At 41.9% G+C, this 20,602-nt stretch overlaps 1 protein-coding gene across 1 annotated transcript; it reads left to right on the forward strand.

Moving 5' to 3' along the window:
- Positions 1 to 513: 513 nt before the first annotated feature.
- Positions 514 to 2,200, forward strand: LOC125771244 (39S ribosomal protein L38, mitochondrial). The gene is made up of 4 exons (XM_049441659.1): positions 514 to 714; positions 816 to 971; positions 1,045 to 1,402; positions 1,535 to 2,200. The coding sequence occupies exons 1-4, from the start codon at positions 570 to 572 to the stop codon at positions 2,112 to 2,114; spliced, it is 1,239 nt and encodes a 412-aa protein (XP_049297616.1). The 5' UTR covers positions 514 to 569; the 3' UTR covers positions 2,115 to 2,200.
- Positions 2,201 to 20,602: the final 18,402 nt, after the last annotated feature.

Genomic DNA, 20,602 nt, shown 5'->3' on the forward strand with positions numbered 1-20,602 from the left:
TTGTTTCCATTCTTAATCTACTCTGAAGCACGATTTATGTTCATGAGCATCGAATAAGCTCCAGAAGCAATAGTAACGGATTATTATTTGAACGCTCAAACATGCGTTTCAAGCATATTTAGGTTCTATGCACACATACAGCATTGCTCCATATGAAAGAATGAGACGAAAGAAGCATCTTTCTCGTGAGCGATGAATCATAATGTTGAAAAGACACCAACCGTAGCATAACTGCACAACCATGCAAGAACATAAACATATTCCGCTGATGGGAACCGGTGCGTGCTTCAGCTGTCATCCACGCTGTCAAAACATAAACAAGGTTATTCTATGTCAAGGAATATTGCTATCAGCTGCTTTTCTCAATTATTTTATAACAATTATAATTATATTTTCTCTATTATAAGTATTTTAGCTGTTTTCCACACCGAACAAATTCTTTGCATGGTGCGAAAAACTTAAATAAAAGAAAATCGAATCGCTCCCTGTAAACATAACATGACACATGAACCCGGCAGTTATGTCAAAACGTTAAGCAAAAACATCCGTACCGATATTTGCACCAAAACATGGCTCACCTAATACAGAAAACGCGTGAATATTTAGTTGTTAGGTACATTTGGCTTAACTTTCAAAAGCTAGACATCCGCCATGGCCATACGCTACGTGGTAAAGCACCGGGAGTTGCCAAAACGTTGGCGGAACGTTTAAAAGGTATTCCATCCGTTCTCTGTGCATGTTCCCCCGTTGTTCTTGCAAAATGTTTCGTAACTTTCTTACCTACCTGACTATGGTTGATATTTCTTACATTTCAGCGGAAAAAGTACTCGATCCCGCTATCACCGAACCGGTAAACATTGGATTTCCTTACATAAAACCGTCCAGATCGTCACAACTGTCGGAACGACTTGCACACCTGAAGTCGCAACGAGCCAATCCCGCACTGGAACGATTAGCAAGGGAGCGAAAATGTAATGCCGGTCAAATCCTTTCACCCAATCACGCATAATACTAAGAAATAAAAAACGCTTTTTTCCCTTACAGTGGAAGTTGATCTGGAACAGGTACGAGCAGATTGGTTGAAAACAAGTGGACCGTTTCACGTAAAACGAATTGCGGAGCATTACGGCGTATTTAAGCATCTGTTCGGATATGCTTATTTTGTGCCGCGCGTAAAACTAACTATTCAGTACCAAGTGGGTGATTTGGTGCATCCAGTGCGATATGGAAATATTCTGAAGCCAAGTGAAGCACAAACGGCTCCGAATGTGCAGTTTGATGGAAAGTTTGTATTTACCGGCGACAAGGGCAGCGAGGAAAAGGAAAGCTTGTGGTGTCTGCTGATGACCAATCCCGATGGGCATTTTGAGGATAGTGAAAAGGAATACTGCCACTGGTTTGTGTAAGTATTGGTTGACAATGTTTAAAAGAAGTCGCTATCAACTGTTTATTTTGTAATTAAAACTATTTCTCGTACATTTTAACGATAGTTGCTTTGCATTTTAATTAATTCTTGTTCATATTGTTTTTGCAGAGGAAACATTCCCAATGGTGACATCAAAAAGGGTGAAGAGTTGATATCATACCTCCAACCGTTTCCACCGAAGGGCACCGGCTATCATCGACATGTTTTCGTGCTGTACAAGCAGAATGCTCGTATCGATTTTTCGCAGTATCGACTAACGGATACATACGATCTGCCCGGACGGACGTTCCGTACGCTCGATTTCTATCGTCAGCATCAGGATAGTATTACGCCCGTTGGTTTGTCATTTTTCCAATCGGACTGGGACACAAGTTTGCCCGCGTTCTATCACGAGAAGCTACAGCTGCAGCATCCCGTATTCGAGTACGACTTTCCGGCACCGTATATTAGGGAGCAGGAATGGTTTCCACTCCGGAAGCCATTCAATCTGTACATGGATAAATATCGTGACCCGGCACAGATCCGGAAAGAATATTTGGCACGAAAGCTCGCCAAAACGCATCCATTTAATGGACCCGAGCCTCCGCTACGTTTCCCCAATGCACATCCGGTAACTGATGTGCCTTCCTGGTTGCGTACAGAAATTAAAAAGGATCGTCTTGGATGGGGTAGGATAAACGATATATAGTCTATGAGCGCTAAATTTGTACTGGAATTTAACAAACTTTATCATTAGAGTACAGTCATAATACACGGAATGTTTCAACGTATAAATTGATATCTTTCTTTTGTAGTGTGAAAGTATTACAATGTAGCTTATATTTTAATTTTTCTTGTCCATAACCTTTCCTCGTTTAAAACTTAAAAATCTCGAATAACAATTTTCGCAAAACGTTCATCTTTCATTCCACAACTCATTACATTTCATGTTATCATATTGTTGTGCAAAAGATGTTGCACTTGCAACTGGACCAAAACACTCTTAGTGCACGACTTGTTTAATGCGTTGCACACGTACCGTTGGAAGATAGTTTGAAGAATGCAGTTGCATCGTGCCAGATAATTGTTTCTCTGCGGCTCACGTTTTCTCGTATTGACAAGCATTCCTGCTCATGAATGGAAAGATTGCTTAAATTTTTGAAAACAGTTTTGCATCGCGTGGCATCATCCATTCAAACATTTTGGTTCCATAAGAAAAAAAGGGAAATGTAAAAAATGGCTTCCACCTGATAAGAATTTTTTTTAAAGCTTAATCTTGTGTATTGTGAACAGCAAACTTCAAGATGAGGTTTGAATCTTGTGATGGTTTTTTTTTCTTTTTTTGGTTGCCAAATGTTAGAAATCTACGACACAAACCCAAATGACCCTCAGAAGGTCGTGCCAGAACTCGAACCGGATATGGGCAGAGGGGTAAATATGACATTAGGCAAAACACGATAAGCTTTGCAGCCGTATCAGTAACCGTACACTACCATCATACTTTCCAACCCCCTTTGGCAGGCAGCACACGCACACACACATTCGACAATGGTTTTTTGGAAAGTTGTCGCAAATTTAATGATCTTCCTTCGCCCATATTCGGAAGCAGTCATGATCACATTGAACGCTTAGCTTGACCCAAGGCCTACCAGGGGCCGCGCACCAGCTTTACGCTGGATGCCGTGCATTGGTGTTGCTGCGTCGCCTGTTTTTGGTCGGCTGTACGGTTTGCATGGTTTTGCACCGTAACAGGCGGGACATAAAAGGGCAAAAAACATGCCTCCCTCCCGGGTTGGATGCCGGCATGGCGAGCTATACAGGGTCAACGGAGCGAGAAAGGAGTATGGATACTGTCAAATGCTTTCTGTTCGGTTCGGTCTTGTGAAGAGGATCCCTTTTATTGATGGTGCACAGAGTGCAGAGGGAGTTTGTTTACGTACTTGCAACAGTTTCGTGAGGCGAGATGTTAAAAAAATGGCAACTCGAGCAACTCACCTTAATCGAGTGTTCAACATTTTGGAACTCCTCGCTTAAAAATGTTATCGCTATCGGGTTTTCTTATCAGATTTCTTATCTTCGCTCATGGTTCACCTTGGAACATTCGTGATCTTCACCTCATTAAGTAGATCGAGATTTGTAACGTCGCAATGCACGATTATTTGCGCTAGACAATGTTTACACTATCTTTCATGCAGTGTTTCATCGCCCAAAACGATCAAAATAAGCCTTATAATCACTTTTAAGAATTGTAGTTAAACCTGAAAATGTCCAATTTTATATCTTATTGCAATAAGAGTACATTGAAACACATTCAAAACAATTCTTGAGAGAGCAGTGACTACGTCCTCAATTAGTTAAGTGAAAAATCTATTTCTTTTTTGTTATTTTTATTTTTATTCGATGTGTTTTAAGCAAATCTGAACCCGTCATATTTGTTTCCAACCTGTTCTTCCGATACATTTAATTGCCTTCCCATCGCAGTCGCGGTGCTAAACGATTGTACGTGGTCAATGCTAAAGGGGTGAGGCGACTGATGATATCATCGCGTCAGAATTTGCAGCTAGACCTTGGCGATGGATATAAAGGAAGATGTGTTACATAAATTTCAGTTGTGAGAAAAACAATCTATTGCAATTCCTTCCGATAAGAATGGTGGACAACGTCACCAATTATTTTTTTTATAACATGTTTAAAGCAGTGTTAATATATCTAATCTAAATAGACAGTTTTAACACCCGAACGAATGATTTCATCTATAATGCATCGTTTAAATGCTAATAACTCAATGAATCACACGAAAGTTGTCTTATCGATAAGATCATTATAGAGCACGTGCAGGTGAAATCGGTGGAGAATAATTTAACGAGTTGAAAATAATTAAAAATCAAAAAAAGAAAGACTTGAGTGCCACTCGATACATGCAACCCGTGCTCATTCAGATCTCAATTGAACGAACGTGTTAGGTATGGTTGCCGGACCGTGACTCATTGCTGCGTATATTTGATATTTTTTTAATTTATAATTGCCTCAAATGTGTCCAAAAACTTTAAACAAGATTTAGACTACATTTAAACGTTGTTTTCTCACATCCTTAAATGTGACTTATCAACATGCATAACCTCGATGGAAATACTGTTGCTATCGCTTAGCTTATCGCCACATGCTCAAGAACTTCTGGATGTGAATTCTCCAACTCGTTTGAAAATGGCGAACAAAAGTGTTGTGCAACATGTGCGTTAGATCATATGTTAAAAAAAACCACAAGTACACCAACAGTAGTTCAAATTCCAGTATAATAGCCGGTGCAGTTGAGAGGTTGCAAGTAACCGAATACGTTTCCGGTACAGCACCAAGAAGAAGAGAAAAAAAACTCCCGCCCAAAAAAAAAAACCTTGAAAAGTGCAATAATTACCAATCAGGTTGTGGAGAAAATTACCCGCCACGAAAATAGAGAGATTTCAGCTGAAAGCACCTACTTATCAGTCCAATAAAACATTCGGACTCGGAATCGTATTTAGGCCAGAAGGGCCTCCGGTACCCGCGTGGGGGCTCCTTACCCTTACGGCGGAACAAGGTGCTACCAGGTGAGTTAATTTCTTCAAAATAAATATTAATTTTATTTACCTACCTTTCCAAAAACCTTATGGTAGGGCGAACGCTCTAATTAGGTTTCGAACCTATGGTTGAATTGCTATCGAGCGTCTCGCGTCCAGCGGGTTGGCGTGTCGGTGCGTTTTTACCCGGCAAATGGATGCCGAGTACCAATACGATGGTCAGTGCTTTCACCTCCAGCCATCCTCTTCCCAACTTTTGGGGAGCATTTAGCTTCCCCGTTTTCCTCAGAGATTTTTTTTTTTGTTTCTTCCTCTCCCCCCCCTTGTTAGTGGGTATGCTTCACTAATTAGGACCACTGAAAAGATGGTCTTTCGTCCATGTTTGTCTATCGTTGGTTGGTCTGTTTCTCCGCTCACGATTGTTAATTTCATTTGCTTTTTTTCCCCCTGCCATACCTTGCCTGGGTTTTTGAAAAGCGAATTTACGCGCGTCTAGCTTCAACAGTGCGTTTCGCTTCTGTGAAGCGAACGGTCTCCCTCGCACCTGCGTCCCACAACTGAGTGACGCGGCAGGTGCCAATAGCACGCCGAAGATAAGGTTATATTACTGCAGATATGCGCCAACAGTTACAGATTTCGTTCAACCGGCTAACACCGGTTAAGAGAGATGATCAGCGTCGATGTGTGAACTTAGTACCAAGAAGCAAACAAAAAAAAACCTGAGGATTTCAGGTTGGTGTGTTGGCCTAATCAGATTGATTGGAGTGCTAAATCTCAAAACTCAAAGATTGCGATACAGCCGAAACGCTTTCAATAATTCAATCACTCATTCCACACACCTTGCGGGCAGGTCTGGATATCTCCTGCTACCAACCAAAAGAAAAAAAAACAGTAAATGCAACGGAAAATGATAATAATAAATCCTGCTTCAATGCCATTGACCTGGTAGTGCCACGCGAGCTACACCCTGGAGATCCACCGATTCACCTAGAGAGGGTCTGGAGATTATCTATTTCTTAGGTCCGCCTCCCCACCCTCCCCAAAGAAAACGTTTGTTGCGCTACAAAACGCAGCTTCTTCTGCGCCCAAACTTACGGTCAAGCTTTTCAACTTCGGTCGGAGCAGCGCGAACGTTCAGCGTGTCTGCGTACGTGGTCTACATTCCTCGCTGGCCCCGATGAGTGGTCCGATCTCCCGTTAGAACTCAGACGTTGATCCGAAGCTAGTTCCCGTGTTCCGTGAAAGTACCGCCGGGGCTGGGAAAGTATTGTGCTCTGGCAGTGACTGAGCAGCTATGGAAATATCTCAAAAATGAAAATGAGAACATCGATCGGTATTTTTGCAGTTATATTCCCCGCCTATGCCCAGCTCCACATCTTCACAACTCCACAGCTGCACACATTGCCTTCACGTTGGCTATGCTACTTGTTGCAGGCTGGCAATTTGGGTAAACGTAACTCGAATGCTAGATAACAAGAGGTACGGCTACGTAGAAGATTGATCAATTGCGTTGGCTCCAGATTTCCGACACTACGGCCAACAGCAAATGGATGATTTCTTCAATATCTGACGTCATCCTACAGGGCCCCCGTTTTTCGAACGGATTGCCTGGGAAATAGCAATGTCCACTTCATGCGCATTATAAACAACTTAACATTCCACACCACATTCTGGGTGCGCCCAGTGATAATAGCGTTCCTTTCGTTAGACTTCAATCACCAGCCAATTTCGTCAACTCCTTCAATAGCGTCGATACTGTCATCTTTTGATACGCAATCGTCCTTGCATGCCTACTCGAATATACTGGAGGGCTGATACGGTAATGACTACACTTGCTATCAGTGAAGTCTTTATGAGACTGGTTTTTTGCTTTTATCTTCTATCTGTGACCGACAAAAATCACCTTTATAGAGCAAGACGTTCAAGAGATCTTTAAACACGCACACACTAACAGAAACAAGTTCCACAGAAATTTTTGCAAATTACCTTAGTGACGTCACTTTCGTTCACCGCTATCTTCCGCTTAGCGTTGACATTGAAAAGCACGAACTGCTTTGGTGGGTAATTTGATACCTGCGTGACAATTTTAATTTCCCACGCGATTAATTTAAAAATAACAGACTCCCTATCAAGCGTGCCAAAAAATGCATAAAAATACTTTTTCCTATGCTCATTTATAAAAAAAGAGTTTGCTTACAAAAACCCAAGAATTAAAAAAAATTAAAGACACTTTTTACAAAGCTTTTAATCTTTTGACATTCGAGGGTGATACTCGCCTCGTAATACTAATAATGGAATAATATATTTATAGGAAGATTATAGGTAATTCTAGTATTTGTTTAGTGATTCATCACATTGATAGCTGACCTGTGACACTGTGTACAGCTACGTGACAAAGTCGATCTTTGGAAGAGCAATATTTGCATCCAGAAGATTAGTCATGGTTTGGTATTTATCGATTTGTTGACTTCCTTCGATGCATTTTACGAGCGATAACTTCCAGGTATTTTGCCACGCGCAATGAATGGTCACTGAGATGCTTCGTTCGGTGACTCATTTCATTCATGCCAAAGTCCAGGGCTTTCAAGTTTTTAATTTCGTACTTAAATTTAAATAATTTCTCAACAGTACATTACGGTTCACATAGCCTTGCATTTTTTTTTTCGTTGAGGAAACAGTTACTGTATGTTTGATAGCCCGTTAATCACATTTCCGTTCTGACGATTTTGTCTGGTTTGATAAGGAGAATTGTTATTTTTGCTTCATTTTATTCCAACAGTACGGTCTGTTGCGATAGTGTTATATATCATTAGATGTGTCATTCAACTAAGGCACACTAAGTGCAAATAACAGCCAATTGTGAACTACTCTTTCCACGATTCCTTTACAACTGGAAAGTGTTAACTTACAAAAATACCCGCTCACTGTTCACAGTCTTTAACGGTACGCATTTGAGAAAGAGGAACGAAAAAAAGCACCGTTACCGTTAGTTCATTAGGTTTTTTTTGTGTAATGGAAGATAGGCAGAAGAAATCATTCGTAGCGCATCCACGCCACGTGACCGGAGAATTCCAGGTGGAAGTGAATATCGGCGAAAAAAAAAGGTATCATCACAAAGAAACTGCAACAATAACCCTAAAACGGGTCGTATTGCTATCAATCAGGTCACCCCTGAATTGTTGGCGGTTTGCATCAGCGTATGACCACCTTCCCGAGTTGCCACACGCGCCCACGTGTCACTGCGTATGCGTGCGTGTCGCTAGTGACACACGCATGACCAAATCCGGTAGAGCAGAATTCGTGACTCTTGGGAGCAGAAAATCATGAAGACGTATGTCACCTCATCTTACACTAACACGGTGTACGAGATATACTTAAATAGCGAGCAACTACTTAAGAGTTGATTTTTTCAAGCTTTTGGAAGCGTTTTGTTTCGATCGTTTCCCGCATTTAACCGTCGTTAATACCCATTACCGAATTAACGAAAAAAAAAATGTTGTTTCCTCTTCTCAGAGACCGGGGGGGAACAACCAAGGGTGATCGGGGATTTGTTTCATTTTCATTTGCAAATACACGATCACCGGGTTTTTTTACGTGCGATCCGGGGCGCCGTACGAGCGACATCGCCTACGCCACGCGTACGCACGCGTATCGCTTCAGACAGTTCGTGTGTGGTGGATCCGGGCATGCAACCTTCCGTGCGACGGCGCCACCTTCGCATCGGCCTTCGGGATCACATCTACGTGTGTGTGTGTGCGTCGAGGCGTATCATCAAGCGCGATGAATGGAGGTACCGCGCGAGACTTAGCATCCCACGCCGATCGCCATCGACTACCCCACCCAGCCTCCTGCCACTAATGAGGAGAGTTTGTACAATCTCTCGGCAAAGTTAGGCTTTTAACAGCATTTAAATGCAATCGGTACGATCGGGAAGTCATTGTCGGAAGGAATGTCGGAGGAATGTCGGATATCTTTACAATCCAATTTTTTTGGGTCTTTTTTTTTGCTCTTAACTACTTCTTATCATCAATCATTGATTAGTGATATTGTTTTTACTGTTAAATTGAGCAGCTTTTACCTCTGTACCATATATGAGGAACGTTACATAGCTTTTGCACACATACACTGCCAACCAGACATTAAGACGTTACAATAAGACGTTACAATTCTTCAGTAGGCATATTATGATTTTCTCTCTCTCCTTTCCCCTTAGTCTATTTCACGCACTTTTTCACACGCACTTCCTTCTTTCGTATCTTCATCGCACAGCGAAAGAGCTCTCTCTCTCTCTCGTAAGCGCAAAGCAGAAAAAAAATAGTTTTATTAATGTTTAAAATTGCGCAAACAACTCCCTGGATGTTTCGTGGTGCGAAGCCGTCTGGTGTTAAGTGTTGCGTGGCAGGTTTTGCGTGTCCGTCAATGTCAAGTGTACAACTAACCGAAACAACGGCCTAGCTATCTTCTGCCCTATGTTTGTTGTTGATTTTTTTTTTCCTGTGTGTTAACTTCGTAGTCTCAGTGCCTTCCCGAGCAACATACATTTACAAGCATATTTAGATCTTTTTCTTTTTTTATTCAAGGTCTTAACGTATTGTAACGGCCATTTTCTGATAAAGTTTACAAAGCTTCATAGTAACATGTTGTTTAAATTTTGTATTTATTGTTAGTTTATGTGAATTTCTTTTAAATTTCCATCACTCGTGTTCATGAAGTTTATAATTAACTTGTGTCGCTTTTTATTGGTAAACTTTAGACCTCTCGGCAATCAATGAATAACTCGCTCCTAGGGCAGGGTATGATAAGGGCAAACGTACTATCGCACCCTACCCCATTCCATTCATTTAACAAAACAACACACCATCACGGACCCTGGAAATGATCTTGACCTGTTTAACATACATGCGATACACAGCAGTAAACGCGGCGTTGAAAAATAAGGAAACACAGCGACTCCAACAACTGATCGCTTTGCATCGTGTGTTTGTGTGCTTTTTTCGCACCGCACAATACGACCCTGAATGCATTCGTTTTGTAAAGGAAGCAGAAGAGAACAGGAGGGAGCCCACACGGGTTCCAAGGCAGTCCCGTCGACGGCTTATTGTGACTGTCGCCTGTCTGTCTATCCGACCGGCTGTGCTTGCTTGAGACCCGACCAAACGGATGTAACGCGTGATGATAACCTTATTTAGCCCATCTCCTTTTATGCCTCGTATGGTTGAATTCTGTCCCTCGGCGATCTGTTTCCAACGAGATATTTCGTTCAATTAATTCAGGTTGCGGTTACTCGGCTACTCGGAGGAAAATCCTGCCAAATGTTTGAAATTTTATTTTGAGTACACAATGTCCACAATAATGTCACTTATAGTCATTAGAGTGTAGTTCATACAAAACGGCCATATTTGAAAATATTTACTCTATACTACGAAGGTTATATCCCGGTAACCATCGAAGGCATTTGCGAGATTGATAGCTGGCCTAGATTCACGCACACACTGTTCTTGTGTCGAAGCATTCGTGTACTTCCGTATTTTTACCCTCCACACCCTACGCACATCGTGCGACGTTACGACCCTCGGAGCGTTACGTCCGACAAATCATGATTGTGTTTGACCGTTTTTGATACCCATTTAGATGAATCCCTCCAGCGAATGCTTCTTGAATGGATATCGACTACGTCTGTCATCTCTCCCTCTCTCTCTCTTTGTCTCTCTTTGTCTCTCTCTCTCTCTTTCCGTTGCCGTTTAAGTTGCGTACCGACATCAATAGAGATGACTAAATATGGTACAGCAGTAGCAAAACGACAACTTGTTACGCGATCCGCACTTATGCGGTGCACACCTAGTAACGAATTTATTTCGCCTTATATGATCACACTTACACCCAGTTTCAGTGCAAAGATGTGTGTGAGGCTGTGTGTGACTGTTAGTGATGTTGTTTGATTTCAATTTTTTTTTCCTTTCGTGTCTTGATTTGTACTGCCCATCTTACCGATCCTCTTACGAACGAGAGCAACGCCATTTTCGGACAACGCAATGACGAAGGTTAACCACCTCCGGAGAGTTTCGGGCACTAGGCCACACGGCCTCTAGCATCAGCCTACGAAAGTGAAGCTTTCCCCCCCGCCTATTCCAACTCGTCGTTTCGTCTTGTTCAAGCATATTCCCAAAAAGCCTGTGCGTAGAAACGCACCGATTCGCGCAATTCCTGAGGATGAAACGAACGAAATACCATTTTGGGGACCAGTTGAGCCCCAACCTTCAGCTTGTGATCCAAGAATGGATTGCGAAAATTAGCTCCATAGTTGACCTTCCTTATCTGAACTGTGTTGGTTCTTTTTTTATTATTATTATTAGTTTTGTTTTTTTTTTTTGTTTCACACTTATCATATGTGCGGCCATATTGAAGCGAAATAGCAACACAAAAAAAACGCAGCATCCATTTATGGAATTGTCGTACAGCTTCTTCGTCTTCCCATTTTTTTTTGTTGTGGTTGTTTATTTGGCTCTACCAACCTAAGCCTGTGTTGCCCACTGCTTTCTGTGACTAATTTGGTACCCACATATAGCCGGATAATCAATACTATTTACGGGTTTTGGTTGAGTTCGCGATTTGAACCCAGGATGGATTTGTCGTTACGTACCACAGTATGGAGTAAAGCTGATAAAAAAGGCATAAAGTTGAGACGTATATTTATAGCAATAAAGTTGTTTCATTTTATATTAAATGTCTACGATTTGTTCTCCAGAGTTAATGTCTGAGGCTAAGAACTCACAAAAACTAGAATTGAGTTTGTCTTAAAAGGGGATCCAGACTTCAAAAGTCCAGACCTCAAAAGTCCAGACTTCAAAAGTCCTAATAAATTCTCGGTCTTCAAAACTTCACCCAAAAGATCTAGTTTTATTTTTAAAGCTACAAAGCATAATTTTATTGAGTTCCTATAGCTATGTTACGACCTGCAGTTAACATCCAAAACAAGTGCACAAACGTGTTCTCCAGACGCTCCTGCAAAACAAAACCACTATGAAAGGTATTAGAAATCTAGAGTGCAGAGTTGTTGTTTTTTTTTCCTGAGACGATACTCTCTCTTTCGTCGAAAGTCTGTGTACACCATTTCTATGCACCATGGCACCGAGACACCACTTCAGCAAAAATACGTACGAAATCACGTACTGCCAGCATTGGAGTTGGCTCATTACAATGGAATGAGCTATTAAGTCTCTAGTGACTTGAGCTAAAGCACCAGCCGATACCAGTTACGTGCGAAACATTACGCTAGAAGTAGATTGCAGATCAGACACCGAACGAAAAGATGCAGCTGAGCATTAAGGAGTCACTTTACAAATTTAGTTTCATTTTCCATTATACTCTTTAAAAAGTACTTATTTTGTTACTTTATTCCAAGATTAATGCATTAATTATTTTATTGGAATTCATCGCAAAAAAACGGATGCAGTCGGATGGGTCGTTGCCGACAACCAACAAGACGTTCTTGTAACCACAGAAGCACAATTGTCGTAGGTCAATGAATTCCGCGCAAACGCTTCGTTGCTGCTCACTTTCATCCCTCCCTCTTGTGGAAAGACCCACTGCAACAAGGGTTTGCCCCACTGAGGGTGTGGCTATTTGCGCAGATCTCTTGCGTACAGTGGATGCTGCATGGCTGGTTGCAGGAATGTATTTGTGCAAGTTGTGCAAGTAGATAAAACCGTCCCTACTTCTTACGGTCGGTGTATCTGTGCTGTGGCCCAAATGTGGTGTCAACACAATTTTTGCTTCGCATCGGTTTTAAGGATGAGCTGATGATGATTAGCTTGACGAATATGATGTCTACAGCGAGCCCTTATACTATTAAAACCAAAGACGCATACGTCGTTGCTTCGCTGTCTGGCGATGGATCCATCCGTCCAGCGGGCGATACGGCGTAGTGTCAATATTAATAATTAAGCGAAAACCTAGCCATCGTTTGAAGGCGATTGCATTTCAAAGCCGGTCGGCCGAGTAGGCAGTGTATGGCAATATTTCCTTATTAGGTTATTGATTGTGAGAGCGACTGAATGATGTAAAATAGGGCTAAAACAAGAGTTGCCGCTCGTTTCATGCGAGGTGATCAATGATGGTGACGACCACTCGCAGACATGGGACACAGTTTTACTAGCAGGTAAGACGTTGGAATTACTTTTCAATACAGGACTTGTATATCAACATTTTATTCCTTGAATTCGTCATTCTCAACGTCTCTGCCAATCATTGGTGATAAATCAGGACTTGAGTAGGTGTAGACATAAAAATTTATTTTTTGTAATATCTCTTAGCTAATATCTGAGAAGGATTCTTCTTTAATATCTCTCAACTAATGTCATCTGATATTTTGAAACCCCTGTACCCCTATCTTTACTGATGAAAATCGTAAATCAGTAAATTAAATTCAACTGTAATGAACTCCCATTTATCGTAAGAAGAATTAAAGCGATCAATACGAACGGAAACCCGACACAAGTGAAACCATTAAACGATAGGAACAAACACACACACACACAATTCAAAAGAAATACACAAAAAAAAGCGTGCACCACACCAACAAAAGCTGCCACAATGCTTCGCCCAAATAGAGAGTAAGTAGTAATAAAAACCAAAATCATTTCCATATATGGCAAAGAACGCGCGTGCTCTGCATTCGCACACCATATACCAGTCCAATGCCGGCAAGCTGTGTGTACATGGCAAAGACGCAAACCACACCACACCAGTCTACACGCATACAAACGCCCACACACACGCATACACACACTTTCTCTTTCTCGCTTTGCCCTTCTCCGAAAAACCCTCGGTCTTTCCCTTTGAGGGGGTTTTTTTCCAGTTCATCATCACGAAAATCTACCGGTTCGGCCTTAGGTCTCGCCGTGTCTCGAATGCTGCCAAGCTCTCCAAGCTTTAGCTTCGCTGACTTATGCTCCATTTTAGGGCAACTTCATTGTTAAAAAGCAGAGGCATACACACATATGTACGGCTTCATCAGTTGGAACCGGGAGTGGGAGTAGAATGTCTACAACATCATTCTTGGTATCGTATCGTCCCCGGGAACGCTAGTTGCAGAATGCATTCAAAACACAGACAGTTCGGGCCCGGCATTGGAATACCTAACCATTGTGTTGGTGTACACTGTTTAATGCCCCATCCGGCTGTTAACAGACTGCTGCACCTTGAAATATGCCACGAGAGTTGAAGACAAGGGCGCATGTGCAATATACATCAGTATCTGTCGCATAGGCACTCCTCCTATACTTGTGTGAAATCGTTGTATTATGACCGGTGTGAAAACGCCAGGAGTAAGCTAGAGAGCTTGCCAATTTCTGACGAGCAAAAATAATTTTCTTTATATCTGATCTTCCTCTTAGCAGCTCACTACCATGCTCCCGAAGGGTAGATGTCATTAACCTCAACTTTTCATGGAGATCTTCAAAATAGACATTAAACAAATAAACAAATAAATAAAAGGGTTGTGGAGTACAATGTCCAAGAAATTCGCCAACTCTTCTAACTTCAATTTTTTTCTCGCTACCTTAACAGTCCATGTTACGTCTTGCCGGGAGTACCGGCTTTCTCAAACGTGACCTTCACGTGCGGTGGTTGCTCACATTTGGACAGCACTTGCCGCTACAAGAGCCCGAGAGCTTACCCAGAAGGATACCCGACCTAGAGAGCCTTCCTCGTACGCAGCTATGCAAGACTCTTGAAGCCATATGTCAGTGGTGGGTTCACTCTCTGCACCAGTCTTGCATTCTCGCGTGACTCTCACAATTCTACCGCGGCCCCGAGCGTTTGTTCCGAGCGAACGGTTATAGTCAGCAGTATTTGGAATCATCCGGCGATGCCCATATATGGTGAAGGTCTTCACAACGTTGATCGGCGTGGACTGCACTGTACTGCTCTCGGTGAACAAGCATCACACTTCCACCCCATAACCCATATCACTATCGAACCGAATGCCACACATCTGACCTGCTTCCCATGCTACTCTTATGGCACTGTTTCGTACCTATTGTTGTTTTTTTTTTTGCGCTGATGTGCGTCGCACCCAAAAGCTACGAAAAACAACCCCCCTTATGGTACCCTACGTTAGGGTGAACAAACGTGAATTGTTCAGCTCTAATCAACCAGGACAGCGCATCGATTCTACGTGGAAAACGCACCCGATTCGATTGCCGATGCCCACGGTGCCGAACCTCAAAAACTTCCGGACGTACGCCCGCCGTTTCAATCATTCCCCAAAAAAAAAACATCGTGTGTACGGGATTCTTTTCAATATCTGCACCCTGAATCTGATTCCACCTTCCAGATATATCGCCGTGCATGAAGCATCAGCTTTTCGATAGGAACCGGAGGTCAAATTTGACAGCGCTAAATCGATGGCGACTCAATCGCAAACCGGCAATGGAATGAATCGTAACTGATGCAGCAAGACCAGCAATTGGTAAATAATGAAATTTGAAATTTGTTCGCCCTACCCAGTAAAGTGCATAACATACCACGGTACAGGGTACAAGTCTTGATTGTACGTGAAAAAATTTTACGAGACAATAACAGTCCTATTCTTCTGTTTCGAACTCCAATTTTATATCGCTTCCCAAATTTTTATGTCCCCAATGCCATTCGTTTAACTACTCACTGAACCGTTACGGTTCATTGGATACTTTCCTTTGTTTGTAAGAATAATTTCTAAATTTTCCATAATGCCGTTCGTCGCTTGTTGCCGTGATGTGTTCTTCTCTTCTTTCTATTACACGTGAATTTAAGACAGTCTTTAAGTTATTTCTTCTTATTATCTTCTTCTTATCTCTTCTTCTTATCTTTTTTTCTTATCTCTTCTTCTTCTAAGTTATTTCTTCTTATTATAAATAAAATAAAATTTAAAAATAGTTTATCTTGGTTGCTTTTGTTTTTCTTTTTAAGTAAGTATATCGTAAGTATGAAAGAATACCAAAAGTTTTTATAAAATTGCATAACTTTTTAAGGGTAAGTTTTTATTTACAAAAAATCATATAATGTGTCGAAAATACATACACTTTTTAACAAAAATTCTTTGCTCTACGTAAGAAGATTTTCAATGGCAAAAAGAAAAGAAAACTTCTACATTTGCTTGATTGTTTATTTTCCTATTTTACGTCTCTCTCTCTCTCTCGCTTACATGCTTCTGGTTCGTTTTATGTAGCTATAGCAAACCCCAATTTTACCTCACGCAATAAACCCAGACTGTGTGCGAGTATTTTTTTTTGGTTTTCTTCAAAAAAACCATTCGCTTTTTCTCCATCCCCCCGTGCGTTGAAGATCAACCGGCCAAAAATCGAAACAGCGAATGTTGGTGGAAGGAAAAATTGGAAGAAAGGCAAAAAAAAAGTTCATTCGCCAGAAAATGTAAGCTGTACGACGCGAAACAAGGTGCTTGAACTATCTATCGGCAGAAGGAACGAACGATCATGGGGCCTTATAAAAATAACCGTCCACCTGGGGGGGATGAAACATCCCCCCAAACAGGTGAGGAGCTGCATTTGACGATGATTTTTGTGCGAATGAATTTTTTACCTCTCTCTCTCTCTCCTGCTTCAATATGCTGGGTTTTCCTACCATTTTCCACCTTGCGGGAATCCGTTGCATTTTATGGCTTGTGTGTTTGTTGTTGCTGTCTTTTCCACAGCGTCTCTCTGCCGGTGGTTTCGTTCTCATTTATGTTTTATTATTACTTTTTTTTGCGCAAAAAGCTTAACACGCGGCGCAAAGCGTATCGAAACAACTAAACCGAAAAAAAGAACGCAAGAAGTTGTTTCGTGCTGCATGTATATAGGGAGCATCAGACAAGATGTGTGAGCCTCGCATTGGCACAGGTGCGCTTTTCAGTAATAATGATAATTTATCATTTCGATCCTAATGTTATATTTATAGAGTGGGATGAGCGCAAACCCCCGTGGTACAGTAAAAAGTCGAAACCCGATTTTAAAATGAAGCTCCCCCAGAAACGTGTTGGTAGATTATCAATTAAGCGCAAAAGGGAAAACCTTCGGAAGAAGGAAGAAATATTGGGAGGAATAATAACAATTAAAGGCACTAGGCACTTTACGAGTTTGTGTACAGCTCGTTTCACCGGTCATGAGGTTTACCGATTTCCTGTAGCGCCACCAGTAAATGTACTAACCACTTTCCAAGGTTCCAAGGTGTGTGTGTGTGTGTGGCTAGCGATCAAAGGCTGGGGAGAAGAACTTGTCATTGCGAAGCGAAGCGCAAGATCGGTTGCGTTTCAGTACCGGAAAGAAGAGAAAAGGTAAAACCCCATGAAAAGAACCTTCGAGCTGAGAAGCATTTTCTTTCCCCTTTTTCTTTTTTCTTTGTATTTGAATGAAGCACCCAGTAGGTCAATGAGCTTCGTTACTCCAGGCCTAAAATGTAGCATCGAAATAGCCTCCAAACAATTGCGCTTCTTGACTGCATTGGACATAAAACGTGCGTGAATATTATATCAATTTTATAAATATTTTCTTTTTGCTTTTTGTCTTGCTTTTCCTCGTGTCTTTTTCTCTCTCTCTAGTGCTTTAAATAGTTCTTTTCTATACTCTTTTGTCACGAAAGAACGCGTGCTTTAATCCTAGTGTCGAATGTTTTGCATCTTGGAAATTGCTCGCCAAGCGCCAAGTGCGACATCGTTTCCGGTTCTCCTTCTGCTTCATACTCCAGCAGCACATTTGATACTCCAAGTCGGATCATGCTTTCCAACATCTTTCAGCTACTGCTAGTGATTTAATGATGGTCTCACCTTGCGGTTTCCGATTATGAATTCTTCTTGTTTGCTCACCTGGCCGAAGCCGGTAGGAAGCGGAACAGCGAAGCAACATATTACCGGCATCATCAGCACGTACACCGGATGCCAGTAACAGCAAGAACCGACCGACTATGTTACGGATGAAGCGAAGAAGAAACGCACCTTTAATGGCTACATTCTTATTCTCGACGCACCGCGTTTTGGCTGAGATTCGGGAAGGAAGTTTCTTGTCCCTGTTTACTCTTCTTCGCGCTGATTTCGATTGCAAATGGAAATGCAATACATCTTGCTGTGACTAGGTATAAATTTGAGAAAAAAGGATTAAAACAAAATGAAACTTTGACGAGAGTGCATTATTTCAGTTTCTCAAAACATTACATCCGTGCGAGGTTTTCTTTATCAAAAAAAAATTGAAATATTAACACATCATTCACACCACTCCAGAATTCTGTGATTCATCGCCCTTCATCGCATAATTTGCTTGGCTATTTGCAGTACATTTTTATTTCCCCGCTTTACCACCCCAAGTGCTATCGTGTGTTGGAATACATGCGTCGTTAAGACAGCGCAAGTGTTCGCATATGTCTGGCTTGCATGATGTCATGATGTCAACCACAGCCACACACAAATACTACGATTCACTACCAAACGTGAGCCGCAAGTGTTTCATTCATGCAAAAAGCGCATGACGTCACCCATTAGACTAGTCGCAACACCATCGAATCCGAACTGATGGGCAAATGTTGTCCTTTGAGTATTGTGGAGTTTACGCATTGGATTAAAAAAATCCAATTCGTGTACGTGATTTCCTGCTCTTTTGTAGCTTGGGAAGCTACAAGCAAAGCTGTATTTGTATCTATTAATCACTTTCCATTTTCATGCATTTTTACACATTCTATGATCAAGATAAAGATCGCTACCCGGAGATGAAGATGGTAGCGACGCCGCTCCTCTACACGAGAGATCAAATCCCATCCGGAGCGAAGCTCCGTATACCAAGAATAATTATCTTGCTACGGGTAAATGAAGTCAAGAAAAGCCAGTAACTTCTTGAAGTTGTAGTATCGCAAAAACTAGTATTGCTGATCAATGCTAGGTCTATTTCTTGAGGTATTCTTCGAAATTCTTGAGGTATTCTTTGAAGTTCTTGATGAGTTTAAATTATTTTTAATGTGAGTAGCATTCAAATGTTTGTTGTTATCTCAGCGACATTGACAAATTGATAGCCTTTGTATATTCCCCCCCTAACGAAAGTGATAGCTCAGTTACAGGTGTTCCAATCATAGAATCTCACAAATCTTCCCAAAGTTTTACAAACTTGAGCACAGCTAAGTTCCCAACGGGTAGACTGTTACGACTTCATTAATGCATGATCATATGCTATTCCTCACAACCTCACATCTTCTTCCCTTTTGCTATCTTCAAAACACAGTGTGGTTCCTCGCCATCAACAAGCACCCGCACACCAGATTCCAGGGCAGATGAATCAAACGACGATATCGTATACTAATACAGCTACCATTAGTATGATGATGAAGCTGAGCACCATCAGCCGATCGGGATTTTTTTCTTCTGGTGGTGTGAGTGAAGCTTACTTCAATTCTAACTTTAATATCAGTCTTTTGTCATATTCGTTGTAATATCACAATCTCATTCTTTAGCTAATTTAGTAGCATTCTGAACAAATCGCTAGAATTCTCAAAAAAACACGAAGAAAACATTATCGTGAAGTTAAAATCTTTATCAATGAGTGTTGCAATGAAGGTGAATTTCTCACATTGATACGTTCTGTAATTACTTGCACTCAATTTGCGTACGTGACCGTAACGATATTGATGTCCACGGTGTAACATTTATGGCTTTTGGGAGGTATCGTACGTATCGAGAATTCTGAGAATCGTCATGTAAGACAGAACAAGGTTATGCATTCCTCGGATGCCAGTATGAGTCATACCGTAAAGCTTTGTCGTACGAGATCTGTCAAGTTTCAGCAAGAAATTTCTGATGTCTACTAAGTCATTTCTCAAGAAATTGGAAAAAGATGCCTGCTTTTGGGGTCAGAATGGATACTTATTTTGATGTATTTTGGGTTCTCTCAATGAACCAAGGATCGACACATGATCGTGATCTAGCCGTTTCAAGAAATCCTTGATAAAAACACACTCATAAGTTAAAGAGTTATATATCATATTTGCAAAAGTATTAGCAAAACATTGAAACTAGTTCGATTAGTCAAAAAGATGACACCAGAGAGTGAGAGCGAATGCGCATTCGGTGCTTCGGGTGAAATGACGATTATTCACATGGGTAGGAAAAAACAAGAAGCGATTTTAACCACTTCATACGGCCAGCAGCCTAAGGAAAGCAGCCGAGGCAAACTTTCCTCGGTTCGTTTTTTTTGTCGCCCATCTCCCCCGATATCGCTGCGCAGCATCCCATAAACGTTAACGGGGCCCCGGGACCAGTCGACCGGTGAGTCAACATTCCGCGCCTACAGCCACAGTCTCGGAAACCTTCATGCCCAAGCAGCCAGTTGCGCCCCACGCAACGAAAAGCAAATGCGCTCTCGTACTGTACGCCGTACGCTCTCGCTCGCTTTGCGAGAAGGACAAGCGAGACGCATGTCCACCGTGCGCGCACCCGTCTGCCGTTCTCCATCCCAAAATCATCCCTTACCAAACCCGCATCACGGCACGCAACCCCCCCCCCCCCCCCCCCCCCCGTCCGACCCTTTATCGACCGCTCTCTTTTGCACTTGCAGGAAATGCTGCGTATCCGCTCTTCCGTACTTCCGACATCGATCAACAACGAGGGGGGGGTGCGACTTCCAGCATG

The sequence above is a fragment of the Anopheles funestus genome, chromosome X, assembly GCF_943734845.2.
Source record: "Anopheles funestus chromosome X, idAnoFuneDA-416_04, whole genome shotgun sequence".
Classification (NCBI taxonomy): domain Eukaryota; kingdom Metazoa; phylum Arthropoda; class Insecta; order Diptera; family Culicidae; genus Anopheles; species Anopheles funestus.

What these genes read in the sequence shown, in the direction of transcription:
- LOC125771244 (XM_049441659.1), top strand. Translation starts at nt 570, where the DNA reads ATGGCTCACCTAATACAGAAAACGCGTGAATATTTAGTTGTTAGGTAC. An exon ending in GTTGGCGGAACGTTTAAAAG is followed by an intron (nt 715 to 815) that starts GTATTCCATCCG and finishes CTTACATTTCAG; the next exon opens with CGGAAAAAGTACTCGATCCC. An exon ending in ATTAGCAAGGGAGCGAAAAT is followed by an intron (nt 972 to 1,044) that starts GTAATGCCGGTC and finishes TTTCCCTTACAG; the next exon opens with TGGAAGTTGATCTGGAACAG.